At 37.1% G+C, this 14,701-nt stretch overlaps 1 protein-coding gene across 24 annotated transcripts in view; it reads right to left on the reverse strand.

The window, feature by feature from the left end:
• Positions 1-224: 224 nt before the first annotated feature.
• PPIP5K2 (diphosphoinositol pentakisphosphate kinase 2) overlaps positions 225-14,701 on the reverse strand; it is a 51,273-nt gene continuing 36,796 nt past the window's right edge. For 3 of the 24 annotated variants that reach the window (XM_079995323.1, XM_079995327.1, XM_079995314.1), the window contains exons 26-34: positions 14,048-14,221; positions 12,944-12,967; positions 12,583-12,652; positions 10,310-10,429; positions 9,446-9,508; positions 7,388-7,447; positions 5,315-5,464; positions 3,407-3,526; positions 225-2,883 (exon numbers count right to left, since the gene is read on the reverse strand). In XM_079995323.1, coding sequence (XP_079851449.1) covers positions 2,855-2,883; positions 3,407-3,526; positions 5,315-5,464; positions 7,388-7,447; positions 9,446-9,508; positions 10,310-10,429; positions 12,583-12,652; positions 12,944-12,967; positions 14,048-14,221 — 810 coding nt within the window. In that variant the 3' untranslated portion in view covers positions 225-2,854. The remainder of the gene's footprint in view (positions 2,884-3,406; positions 3,527-5,314; positions 5,465-7,387; positions 7,448-9,445; positions 9,509-10,309; positions 10,430-12,582; positions 12,653-12,943; positions 12,968-14,047; positions 14,222-14,701) is intronic. The other 21 variants (XM_079995330.1, XM_079995329.1, XM_079995332.1 and 18 more) reach the window with 19 other exon arrangements.

Here is a 14,701-nt window from a genome sequence, read left to right on the forward strand (position 1 = left end):
ACCAATCATAGCAATCTAACAGGTGGTTACTGGGGCACAGAACACAAGGATATTTCCAACTCACCTTTCTCATGCAAAATATTAATGTGTCAGGCCTAAGTGTTTTCCAATATAAAGTGGTACATGTCTACCGCAATTTATTTTAAACACTTGTAGTTTATTAGAACAGAAAAGTAAAGTGAGAGTTAAGAATTTATTATAGAATACACAGAACAGACACTATCTGTTGCTATTGACTCTTTTATTTAAGAGCAGATCAAAAATATGCCAAAGCTTTGGTTGTCTGGAATGATATGCACACTTAAATTATAACATTTTCTTATAGAAAAACAGTAAACATAACTTATACATTCAGAGGTGAGCAAGACAAACATTGTCCATATTATAAACTTACATTATAGATAATGAAATGTTTGCAAGGAGTAGTTACGAATCTATTATATATTTGGTATCTTAAACCATACTTAAGAATTTATCATATGACCTCATATGAAATATGCACAGCAATGCAATGGCAAGTATAATTAGCAAATCCACTTTCATGGACAATTGCCAGGATGAGAATCAAAGCCTTTTTAAAAAACACAGAAAACAACAACAATTATATTTGAAGGTAGGTCTCCTGGTAGTTAACAGGAAAATATTGCTGTTGATGAGAATCACATTAATATTAATCCCTGGGTTGGACTCAGAATAATTAACACTTAGAGTACACTCACTGAGAGATATAGGACAAGTTAGTTAAGCCTCATTGATTTCAGTGGGTCCAAACTTACTAAGCCTGGACCCAATCCATTATATTTTATAATGAAAATAAAAGGCATTCAATTAATCATGTCACAAAGGAAATCTTAGGACAATTGACAAACCTGAATATGTTTTGAAAGAACACCAAGATTTCTCAAGATTTTCATAGCACTAATAAAATCTTCAGCTGTCTTTAACAGCAGAGATGAGAAGGACAATGATGGGAACATTAGCTGTATTGGTTTATGTTCAAGTGTTCAGTGCTGAAACAGTAATTATGTAGATTTGGTAATGCTACAATTTCTTTTAATTTCAAAACTTGACAATATAATCTGCACATATAGAAAGTTCCCAGCATGGAATATTAACAGACCAGCTGTTTCTGCTTTGATGAAGCCCTGTTATCCACACGTGAACTATGCTTTAAGCAGTATTCTGAAGAAATCTCTTGAAGAAAGTCATCTTTGCAACAAAATAGAAGAGCATTTAGGAAAAGTGTAAACAGGAAATTACTTTTAGGAGAGGAGCTCATAAAGCACAGACACTAACAACCAAAGTATATTTGAATGTCAAGGGTCTGGTGTAAACATGCAAAGAACAAGGAAATTAAAGGGCATGTCATCTGCACCCAGCATACCTATACCCAAACAAAAATTGCTCTCTTTGGAAATGTATTTAAAAAAGAGATGCTCCCAGGTAAAGACTGTGTGTGCCAGGTGTCAGTTTAGGCAACATACTAGTAATTAGCTCTTAATTCGCAAATACAATACAATAGAGACCTTTAATCACCTAAGCAGTACCAGAATTGTTAACCTGTACCTCCATATGGCTGAAAGCAACAGGAAGGCAGAGATATTTGCAGAAGCCACATTTAAGCTGGGGGAGGGATCAAAAAACAATATTTTGCACTCAGGTGTAAGATTGAAATACTATCCCTGACTTTAGCCCATTTAAGCAGGACTACCATGGAGAGGAGTAAAGACCTATGTCTTTTCCCCCCAGCACAGCTGCTGATGGAGAAAAGATGTGACACAGATCAGCACTGACAGTGAGTTCCTTAAGTTTGGTAGTGGGCATATGCCAGGCCCTTCAGAATTGGAAGCAAAATATTTCCCTATAAAACAATGGCCTCTCGTGTTGCAGGTGTTTTTTGTTCTAATGTTTACTATTTCATCTGCCTTTAAGTTACTTGGAGCCTTGAGAAGTTCCAAAGAAGGTATAGCTGTTCAGCCACTTCAAATTGCAGTTTTCTGCTGTTTTTCAAAAACTGGAGCCAGGCTCCAATAAAAACTCTCTGTGAAATGAGTTTAAGCTGTTTCTTCCTCATAAAATAACACAGCTTTCTTTCTAACAATGAACCTTTCTAATATTACAATTATTATATTAGCACTTAAATGGCTCAAAGTAATCTGACCTTTTATTTTTCAGGTAATGGTGTGTGTACCTTCAAAGTATGAGGGCTTAAGTGCTTTTCATTTATCATCCAGCTCCATTATGCATTTCTACCAGAGGGGAAAGAACCAACCACTGAGATGCTGTCACAGATAGACATTCATAAAGGCATCTGTTAAGCAGAGTCCTATTAATGTGCTTTGGTGATGAATAAGTTTTCATGTCCGGGCTTTAAGGTCTACTGTAGGGCAAAAAGGAAATGGTGGCTTTTTCTACCCCTCTCCTATCTCCCTATTAGCTGCTCCTTTATAATGCAAATCAGTATGTTAGGCTGCTTTGGTTTGTGCGTTAATTTAGGACAACAAAGATGGTAAATGTCGTGTGCAGTTTCTCTGTTAAAAGATAACCATTTCCTTAAAACAATGGTGTAAACATCTTTGCTTTTCATACTTTAGAAACAAAGAAATCACCTTTCCTGAATATATACTATATATGCACTTCAGTAATTATTTTATATACAGGGAAACACATACACAGAGAGAAATGAATAGCCTTTTAAAGCTAACTTATTTGTCTACAAGAAATATACACTGCTAAAGATGGCATAGGCAGCACCTTCCAGTTTTCCTCGAACTGCTTCATTTCTTCTGAGACAGTTTAACCACCAGTGCTAAACAAGTATTGTTTTAACTCTTTTTTGGCATTTTATGATGTATCAAACAGGAGGCGAAAAAACACTGGTACCTGCACACAAGCAAAACAGGATCATGTTTCTTATGGTGAATAATAATAATAATAATAAACACATGATCAAGACAAACAAGCATTTTAGTGTCAGTTAGCTTTCAGGAGGAGAAACTTAAAACACTGAAACCAATACAACTTTGGCTATGTCATGCCCAATATTACGATATCTCTGAAACTTGACAAAAATAAAATTAGGATGGGAGCCAGGGGCAGCCTTTCCCTGGTCACTGTCTGAGGTGAATGGGAAGTTGCTGCCTCCCCTCTGCCGAAGCCTCACTTACTGAAATCATGTGGTTGCAGGTTCCAGTGAGATCTTGTGAGAGATCCATGAGATCTCGCTGGAGCCCCCAAACCGCTCCTTGTCTAATACATCATAATGAGACAGAAAAATAAGACCAATCCACACCAAAATGCTCTCAAATTTCTTAAAGTATAAAGCAAAATGATTCTGAACAATCTCAGACGGTTCTTGTTAATAATTAAGATGGATGTGAAAAGGTTTTTTTCAAGTATTACTCACTTGACATAGTCGAGGAACATTCTCGCCGACTCAAAGGGTCTTCTTGTGGCGTTGGTTGGATTTTTGCAGGGGTGTATGTATTTAAAGAGTTTTTTCTTGCATCCAGAAATGATGGCGAAGCTAAAAGGGTTAATAAAAGTTACAAAGATATTTTATCTTATTCTTTCTCAAGTAACTGGATGTTGTCAATGCTGAAGAAGAAAAGATTATATAAAGTATCAACAAAGGCTGTATTATTCTTTGAACAATTGCCTCTGAAAAGTGTGTACATTGTTTTTATGTGAATAGTACAGTGAACATATTATGCTCCAATATTTCTCTTCATCAACATGGATCTATAGGTTTCTGTCAACGTCATGTTTAAACTATTAAACAGTCATCTTTTTTGCTTCCAAGAAACCTATTTAGACAAACCTGAAAGCTGTCTACTAACTGAAGTTGGCATGCATGCACAGAAAATAGATATCTGGCCAAATATGTATTTTGATATCTTTCTTATGTACTTCTTCTTTGTGTATGGCTTGCAAACTACTAAATTTAGCTATTGAAGAGTAGGATAATAAACTAGAGTAAGAGGGTCTAATACTACCTGAATAAATAACTTTTTCCTCAGAGCATATTATCTCTGAGTACTAGGTAAAGATACCTAACTCAGCTTCTACTCACTTTTTTGACTTAGTGCACCAAGATTTGCTAATTTAAAAACTGTTATGCTTCTCTTTACTGCTGTTTTCTACCACAAGGAACTTGAGAATTTTGCTTAAAGTTAGTGGCAGGTCTGGAGAATTTTAAATTTACAAAATCAGACATTTTGTGTTCCTTCATCCTAGCAGGTGTAACTTGAAACCTGCATTGCACCTTGGAATGTGAAATATATATGCTCCATCTTGAGACCAAGCACAATGCAGACTTCATGGTTTCAACACTAGGCCCATTTTTTTATCCCCTCACTTCTCGCTCTGCTTAAAACCTAGCCTGACAAAGAATTCTGGACAGCTCAAAAGCTTTCTCACTATTTTGTACAAGTTTGGATGCCCTAATAAAGGTATTGCCCTACTATGGAATTTGGGAATTTATCATTTACAGTTAGTTACAGAAATATCAAGAAATCTGCATGGCAGTGTTCGAGCAGAAAGAGAATAATGTGCTATAGGCATCATAGTGTTCAGGGTCCAATAAGCTACTTCAAGTATACAGAGAGGTACAGTGGTATCTCGGGTTAAGTACTTAATTCGTTCCGGAGATCCGTACTTAACCTGAAACTGTTCTTAACCTGAAGCACCACTTTAGCTAATGGGGCCTCCCGCTGCCGCTGCGCCACCAGAGCCCAATTTCTGTTCTTATCCTGAAGCAAAGTTCTTAACCTGAAGCACTATTTCTGGGTTAGCGGAGTCTGTAACTTGAAGCGTATGTAACCCGAGGTACCACTGTATGTGCCAAGCAGGATCTTCATTTCCCCCACCTCAGCAACTCTTATCTGAAGTTGCCTAAGTTTTTGAAACAAAGTTTCTAGCTTAGCTATGGGACATATGTGTGGAGTGGAGGGGTAGAATGGAAGCCCCACTTCTTTGGAGCTTAGCAGTTTTTAATTGCACAAATAAGTGTTGTCATTATACAGAAATTTTGCACACCATACATGCAGGGTATGTGTTATAGTCATATTGTGTGACTAATTTGAGTAAAATTGCATTCTCTTACACTTCCAAGGACAGCCAAGAAGACAGCTGCAGTGTGGGTGGTGTGGTTATATGCCAATTCATGGGGAAAATGAGGAAATACTTATTTGATTAAATCTGAAACAGTTTATCAGTCCCACACCAGGAAACACTAAATCCTAGTATTCAATGGATTGCCTATGGCCAGCAGCGTTTTGCAGTTTGCGAAACAAAAGACATAAAAGGTAATTACGCAGAGAAAATGTGGATGCGGCTTGAAATCTGTCGTACAAAGGAGAGGCAGCAATGGAAGCAAGAAATTCATCCACCTGCTTTAATGACAAGGAGTTATGGAGGGTTTCTAGAGGGCAGATTGAAGGCACCATGGAATACAATTCAAAGCCTGAAAAAGAAAACACAGACACACACACACCACATATTTCCAACATAAAAGGAAGCAACTGAGCAATTATAATGGCAAAGGTATGTTCTGCAGAAGTATGCTTAACAGGCCAGAATACAAAGAGACCCGTGCATGCCATGTGCACCAAAGCACTTCTGAACCCAGTGCAACTCTCCAGATTTCTGCTCCTTTTGCACTGCATCAGAAGCAGCTCCAGAATGATCACTTGACTTTCTGAAGGGAGTTTTCTCAGGTAGACACATGGCACATGCAGGCCTGCAGTGAGAAAGATGGAACCAAAAAGCCTCAAACATGATTCTGGCTCCATCCAAACACATGCAATCATACAGTAAGACTTCAGATACTGAAACAATATGGAGCTGGATTAAAGGGTGTCAGAATTTCTTATATATGAAGCTCATGGTTCTGCAAATACATAATATAAAAACATTTTTATTTAAATAAGTCTGAGGCAGCAATTTAACCACCACTTACACAGATGTAGACCTACTTATCCATTGTACTCTCCAATAACTCTAATCTAGGTTTTCATTCAATTTATAAATTTCTATATAAAACAGACTTAAGAAATCAATGAAGTAAAGGCTCAGCATGTCCCTATGTTACTTCCATAGGCATCAGAGCTGGCTCTTCAAGTCAAAACTCCTGGTCATCTAAGTCTGAAAGTACTGTTTTCTGAGAAGAAAGCAAGGACAACCCTCTTCCAGGATTATGACAAGTTTCCTTAATATTATTTACATCCAGCTTCATTACTTTTATAACAGTTACTGTCAAGCCACAAATAAATCTGAAATCCAGGGTTAGGCATCATAAGTAAAAACATAATCAACCATGCATACCTGAACTAACGTTAATTTAAAACTCCATATGCGTATATAAGCTTTAAAAAGCACTTGCGAACTGATTCAGACAGCTCCCCACAAAAAAATTGTCCATATAAAGTTTCACTATTATAATTCTGAAAACAAAAACTGTAATTTTACTTAAGTTGCTAAATTTCTCTCAAGACCTTTTTTTTCAATGACATAGGTTTGCTAATGAAAAAGTATTCATGTTTTTAGTGCAAGGTACATTTAAATGTAATATGAAGGAAACTATAGTGAACTCCAAAACTAAAGAATTCAAATTCTTGTTATCTGAAATCACTTTTCTCTCCTTAAATTTCTAGAGAAGGAAACTTTGCAAATGAACATTTTGGTATCTTATTGAATTGTAGCAGTTAAGCCTCTGTGTGTGCTTCCAGTTAATTGTGTTTAATGCATAATAATTCTTCTAAGAATACAACACTACGCATGCAGGCAAGCGCGAACCCTTTCTTTGCATTACAGTAAATTCCACGAGAACTGCAGCTTTCCCTGACTGGAGAAAATCCACAAATGTGTATGAGTATCTATGTAAGGAACAATTTCATGGGACTATGACAGGCTATTTTCTTTAAGTGCTCATGTCTATTTTGGTGCTTATAATTACCTCATGTCCAATAAATATCCTTTGAAACAGTTAAATCTTGAAGCTCAATAGTGTCATTTATATTTCTGCATACTTCTTTTAGCTTTATTTACCTAGGCAATAAAAACCAACTATTCACTTGTGCACACACCCATCTTTTAGCAGCTTCATTACTGGATTATCAAGCATTGGAGAAATACCCTGAGACATGTGCCGAGAGGCCATTTCCACTGGATTGAAATTGAAAATGGTAAAAACCTATTCATTTGTGTTCTTTTATTTTTAAAAAGACACCTACGTATTGGACAGTATGCCTTCAAATGTCTGATCTGCCAACGTGAGCTGACCTCTTAACATACCAGTTTCCATCAAAATGAAAGACAATGAAAGGGTTAGCGCAGCAACTTAGAAAGCCACCCTGCCGTCTTACATTCGAAAGCTATAAAGACATACCACTGGCGCCTAGAAATTCCTCAGAAGAAACCGACCAGCACCTAAAGAGGTCTGGATGTTCTGCACAGAGGCCCAGAAAATAAGTAAAGCACTGTCAGTAGATACTTGTTTCACCATGTATCTTGAACTCAAGATGAAAGGAAGGGGAAGACTGAAATGGTTTAGAAGTTGCATTGTTATCTTAAAGTTATGGAAGTCAAAGAAAAGAGGAGGCCCTCAATGAAAGGTTAAGAACAAACAGTATGCTACGCCTCATTTTCAAAGCAGCTGGAGTGATCCCAAGTTACCTGAGGAAGTACATTTAGGCTTCTGAGTAATACATATAACCATGCAGTAAATTGTGAAAGTTGTGAGGATACATATTAATCAGATCACAGCAATCTGTATCAACACAGCTGTGATAAAAATATACAAATTTTAAGCACATACTATTTGGATAAAATGTGCTCTGCCAGCTATTCATGATATATTTCCCCCCTTTATTTGTAAATATTTATTTTTTAGCTCTCATACCTCAACTTTCAGCTGTTTTGCATACTAAGTTGAGCATATCTCTCTTTAGATGACTTAATTTTAGAGTCTATGTGCACATTTTTTTTTCATTTTCACAACTAATTCCATGTGTAGGTATGAAATACTGTAGTAATATTAGTAAAGATTATTTGCTACTGAAGCAAACCTATCATTTTATTATGATGATTTGGGAATAGACACAAATCTACAGCTTCATGAAGACATTATATTACCTTACCACTGAACTCAGTTAATAAACGGCTTTGGAAACTTTTGAATAAGGATAAAGAAACTGAGAGCTACTGTTTGATCTATGATGGAGGAGTGGCCAGCTCAGTTTCTGTGATGAAAGGACCAATTCAGTGGCAAAGCTTTGCAAAATGTGTTATATGTTGAGGCAGGATGGGGGCGGCTTCCAACAAAATATTAAACTATAATAGTCTGTTAAACATTAAAAGCTTCCCTAAGCAGGGCTGACTTCAGATGTCTTCTAAAAGTCTGGTAGTTGTTTTTCTCTTTGACATCTGGTGGGAGGGCGTTCCACAGGGCGGGTGCCACTACCGAGAAGGCCCTCTGCCTTGTCCCCTGTAACTTGGCTTTTCACAGCGAGGGAATGGCCAGAAGGCCCTCAGCACTGGACCTCAGTGTCCGGGAAGAACGATGGGGGTGGAGATGCTCATTCAGGTATACTGGACCGAGGCCGTTTAGACCTCAGGAGGAAAACATAGCGGCAAGTAACTCATTACAGAAAGCACTTAAGCTGTCTGTATGAAAGGAAGGTGAAGCAAATCATTTGGTTACTGACAGAAATGTAGGGAACTTTGTTTTCAGTTAACTTTTATTTTGTCTAATGTGATTTCAAGAAGATGATAGCAAGTTCCAGTTGTTATTTATAATGAAATCCTGAGTTCACAGAGAATAGGCTAAGCAGTGGTTGTTAGCTATGCTAGATAATCAGAATCTTCATGTTCAAAGGCTGAATACCTCTGGATCCCAGTCACTGGGGGACAAATAGAGGACAGACCACCACTTTCATGCCCAACTTAATGAGTTTCCCAGTGCCATCTGGTGGTTGCTGTTGGAAATAGAGGGCTAGAGAAAGTGGACCTTTTGGTTTGGTTTAGTAAGGCAGTTCTTATGCTGAGTTCCAAAAGTTCAGAACAGAGATATCCAACACAGCAGGATGCCAAAGAATATGAAGGGGAAAGGAATAGGAGCTGTTTAGGATCAGAAAGCTTTTAAACCATACACTATGTGTACTAATTGGTTGTGTCATTAAGAAAACTGCGTAAAAATAGACATGGAATTCATTTAATTCCCCACCCCATCCCAAAAAGGATTTTGAATGTGTGAATTTTAAAAGACTAGATTATGGAATTAAAAAGGGGAAAGGGATTTAAATTATCAGAATTTCTAATAATTGACAATATGGCCATGTGATCAGCTGGAATCAGGGAGGATGATGGTGGACAGTACTATACACCCTAAAGTTTGGAAGGGATGAAGCAAGGGAATACTTTTTTTTTAAATAAAAGCAAAACATACCATTGGTTGGGTGTCGAGCAAATGAGATAGAAAACCTTTTAACAGCAGAACCACGTGTGGTGTCTGAGAAAGAGAAAAACAGGTACCTGAAATTCAAAACAGCTACCAAAAGAGGGATAATTCAAGAAAGGACAGAAGAGGAGAAAACAATGAAGAGGAGGTTAGAACTGAGTGGCATGCAGAAGGGATTGGGAGAGGTGCAAAGGCCAAAACAGGTTTAAAAGCAGGTAAAACTTTGCTGGTTGTTACTACTAGAGGTTTAATGGAGTGTATGGAAGACAAATACGGGTGAGCTTGTGATTTTGGCATACAGACATACATGGTTAGAATTGAATATCATGGATGTGACAGTAGGAGAAAGCTGAATGTTTCTTACCCTCAAGAAAGTTAACAAACATTGTAAAATGGTGGAAATCTGGTGCTGACATTTTTTTTCTGCTTGTTACTCTGAAGCCCCAAGCCAAACACTTTCAGGTTAATTTTAAAAATAATTTAACAAACGTACCTCTTTTTAGGACTTTACAAATATTAATGAATCTCCTTTGATTTCTCTAGTTCTCAATAAATGGCTTTTTGTTCCATTTCAGGAAAAAATTACCAAATTAAATGGTTTTAAACATAGGTTGAACATAAACTTTTTTTTAAGTTGGTTTGTTATGGAAGGGAAAAAGCCCTCCTTCCATCGGTGTGCCGTTAAACACAATCTCTGAGAAATAAAGGGACACTACAACCCTCTACAAATTAATATTAGTGATCGGTATTATAGGCTTCTACTCTGTAAACAGGCCTAGGACTTTCTTTCAAGGTTTAATGTGTGCATATGAGTGGGTGGGTGTAAGTGCATGTGCGAAGGTGTGCACATACCATCTATGCAGCCAGAAGAAGTCAGCTTTTTACGATGAATACGAGCATAATCCTGTAGGTTAGGTGCACTTGAAGAACCCCCGAGCACCGAAGTGCTAAACAGGCTCGCACAGTGAGACCCTGATGGGAGTTAGAGAAAATACATACAGCAACCAGGTGTTCTTCTGTTCACATCGGGGATGCATGCAGCATGCAAGCATATCGCTCTTACCACACAAGAGGCTGCCTCTGGCATTGCCTTGAACAGGTTCACAATATGCTTATAAAGTCAGTGGTACTTTCAGGATGTAACTACCACAAATTACTGTGCTTCTATATATCACAATCCCCTTACTAATTATATACAAAGAGAAGGCTGAACTCTAATGAAGGGAACTTCCTTTGTTTTCTGCTGTTAGACTTGATAAAGGAAAAAAAAGACCTGCCTGATAGGTCAATGTAAAACAAAAAGGGATGGTTGAGGAAGAAACACAAGACTGAATATTTGCAGTTTATAACTGAATCTGTTAAAATGAGCACTGAACTCTGCAAAAGACAGAGATCAGCATGTTTTCATGTGGAAATTCCACTTAAATTCATGGGATGTGATCAGGTTTTCTTGCACGCGTTCCACTTGTGGCTTGTGCAGACATATCCCATTAAATGTGTTGAGTTTCTCAATGTATTTTTAAAAGTTAATGGCTGCTCTAAAAACAAACAAACCCTGGTGTACTGACTTTTGCTGTCTGATATTAAAAACCTTGTTTATAGAGAATAATTCTCTACATACTACAAAATTGGTATCCTCTCATAATAATATTTTACTTTACATTTAAAAACCTAAGAAAAGGGCTACTTTGGGTGTAATGTATTTTGGACAATACCTTACCAATATAAAATTCATCTCAATGGCACTTGCTCAGGAGAGGTTTCTCCTATCCTTGCCCTTTGAAACCTGATCTATTTGCTTTCTAATCATGAACCACTGATTCAAAATTTCTGTTATTACCACTGACAACCAAACGGTGAGGAAAACATTAGCAGCACATCTGATGAAACATATCAATATAAATGTCTAATCTGTGGAGAAGCTTTGGAACTTAAGAAATACCTGCATTTAGATCAGTTTTCATCAACATGTACTGTATTGGCATGAATATAAGTCTCACTTTTTGCCCAAATTCTGACTACGAAAAGTTAAAGTGTGGCTCATATTCGTGACCTTATGATATGCAGGCAGAAGTGTGGCAAAGTCGCGTCCGTCCTATGCATAGTCCCCCATCCTCTCCCGCAAGGCTGGGAAGGGAGAGAGCGAGGAAGGGGAAAGGTTGCTAGCAACGGAGCAGCAAGGAATGGAGCAGCTTATATTCAGATTTTTTTCTCTTTTCCCTCTCCAATTTTAAAGGTGCTGCTTATATTTGGGTGCAGCTTATATTCGGGCCAACACAGTATATTTATGTGGAATATCACAGAGAACAGGATTGTGCAATGATTGAAGAACATTAGAAAAATTAAACTCCAGTAATCAAGAGCATCTGATGTATGCATTTTGCTAGGTAAAATTTTGAAACACGAAGAAACAAAAAAAGATTGTGCATATAGAAAGAATATAGAGTTAAGTAGACAACTGGAGAAATTTTTATCTTAGACTGCATTTAATGCTGTGTTTGTTTTGTTTGACATGCTATGAAAGTGTTACCCATAATATTAAAACATTTGCAGAGCAAAAAAGTACCGGTAGTATACACTACCAAATGTAGTATAATACACTACAGAATGAAAATAGTATTCATTCTACAGTACTAAAATGCTGCTGAAATATAAATCTGATGCTTGCTGTAATAAAACAGTTACAATAGCCAAGCCTGTATTCTGAAAGCTGTAGTTGATGGAATTTGGGGTAGTGCAAAGAACATTACTCTTGTGTTGTTCTTAAATGTATATGGAAAACAAAAAATGAGAAAAATAAAGGTTTTTGATTACCAGGAGAATCTCTTCAACTGTTCCCATCTGACTAAGGAGCAAGCCCTCAAAAGCCTAGAGATGAATCCTCTTAAAATGGTCTCTATTAACTTGTCAAAACAACAATATGGTTCGGGTTCAAGTGAAAAATTCATGCCAACAATGACAACTGATATTCTATATTCAATGACCAAATGACTTATTTGTATTAAAATATTCAAGATACATTATCCAAACAACGGAGTTAACTTTTAAAATATCAACAAACTTGAATACTGAAAACTGAGTAGGTCTACTTTAAAGGAGCAGGACTTTAGGAAATATATACGTACCTATACCGCTTGCCTTTTGCTCCACAATAGTTCTTGGTGGTCGGAAATAACTGTTGGTTTCTGTTGGGACCTAGACATGGGAAATGGATAAGTAAGAACAAAAACAGACTAGTGGGATTGTAGAATCCATTAAGCTTGAAACAGCAGCCTGTTCATGACAGACAAGTATTAATAAGCCATATGATGCATTAGTAGAGATACCAAAACAATATGGAAGGTCATGCAATATTGCTGAAGGGAATCCAGTTCACTCATGAGATCCTTGCAATGAAGTGGTGCAAGCAGGCATTCATGATGACAAAAACAGGACAGACACCAAGAAAGATATGAAAACACAGACAACTGTGTCATTTTAGTTTACCAAATGAACACTCCTAAACTGCGCCTGTATTGGAAGGGAGAGGGAGGGGGAAAAAGGAAACACAGACAGGCTGATGAGGTCACCTTACAGTCACTGATCCATGCACAGGCTCTTATCAGGGTAAACGTCTGATGTTCACAACCTTTAACCTAAAACTCTTTTTTTCTATATCCAAGCAATTTTTAGTTTCAATAGGACATCAAAATAACATTCTTTTGAGGGGGGGAGGGTTTCCGGTAACAGGGCACCATCCATTGTTTAGTACAACCATTTGTAAGTATTTTGTTTTATATCCAACATTAGTCCTACTCAGAACAGACCCACTGAAATGAACAGATATGACTAATTTGGTTTCATTAATTTCAATGGGTCTACTTTGGGTATATCAGAGTTGGATAAAAGCGGTACACTATTCTATTTTACTGTTCAGTACATGTACTATTTTACTTAATTCCCACAATATGTCAAATTTCACAATGTTATACATTACAATGGATGAAGAACTGTCCTCAAAACAAAGAGAGAGAGAAAGGACACCTCCAGTTCACAAGTAGAGAAAATAATGATTAGTACTAACAATTTTTTTCTTGAACAGTTAATAGGCCATTGAAAAGACAATCTATGCTAATCCCAACTGTGGAATACCAATATTGGACCCCAATCCAATTACTTCAAATCACATTTTGTTTCATTTATTAGCTAATCATTTTAATGCACCTGCCACCAAATTACTCAATGCTGTTTTTGTTTCGCTTTGTAAGTAAAAAAAAAAAAAGTCTTAAAGGACAACTAAGCCAAAGCTGATGTCTATTTCATGAGGAACTAACTATTTCCATCTCTACAGTGCTGAAAAGAAACCAACTGAAAACCAAACAATCAACTACATTCAGTGAAACTTGTGTAGGGAAAAAAAAAAAACATGCACTTGCTTTTTTCCCCCCCGAGCATTCTTGGAAGTAACTAGTGTTTTTTTAATCACATTTTAATGACAGGTGAGATAATTTTCTTTGAATAAAATCCAGAACAAGGGATTAGATGTCCTTAAAGACAGCTGTTTTCTGCTTGGAATGCATAGTAATGTTTAATGAAGTAAAGTTTAAAAACCTGTTGCCATGAGCCAAAAATACTGGATGTGAAAGCCAATGATTTAGGGGAGACAGGGGAAGAAGTGATTTGTTCCCCTGATCTGCGTCTTCGACGCCCAGTACCCACACCACTGGTGTAATGCAGCCAGGTACCAATACACTCTGGGCTAGACACACTCAGGGGGCTCTCTTCCTGGAAGTGAGAAAGGGGGCAAAAAAACAGCAAAGCATGCAACGTTAGATTCATAGCCAAATGATAAGAAAATGAAATACAGTTTTGTATGCACCCTTTTCTAAATAACTTTAACAGCATTATACAGTAATGAGCCGTGTTTCCTATAATAAAATCACACAATACAAACAACTGGAATTACTCAGCTACTATTTTCACTAAAGACACTTAAACAGTACTAATGACAAGGAAACTGAATATGTACATATTTTTAAAATGTCACCGTTAATTGTGTTCCTCTCGCTAAGCATAGCAAATTCTCTGTCTGTGCTGCGTTCACTATTAATAAAGCACATATTTCACAAAAACATGTAACTGACCTCTGATGACACTAACAACATTTTCTTAATTTTAGTGTCTCAGTTTTCCCCCTAACAAAACACGCCAGTAAAATTTAATCTTCATTCTGTATCCACATGCCACATCTATCCTCTGCATAAG

This window comes from Podarcis cretensis (assembly GCF_951804945.1).
Source record: "Podarcis cretensis genome assembly, chromosome: 11".
Classification (NCBI taxonomy): domain Eukaryota; kingdom Metazoa; phylum Chordata; class Lepidosauria; order Squamata; family Lacertidae; genus Podarcis; species Podarcis cretensis.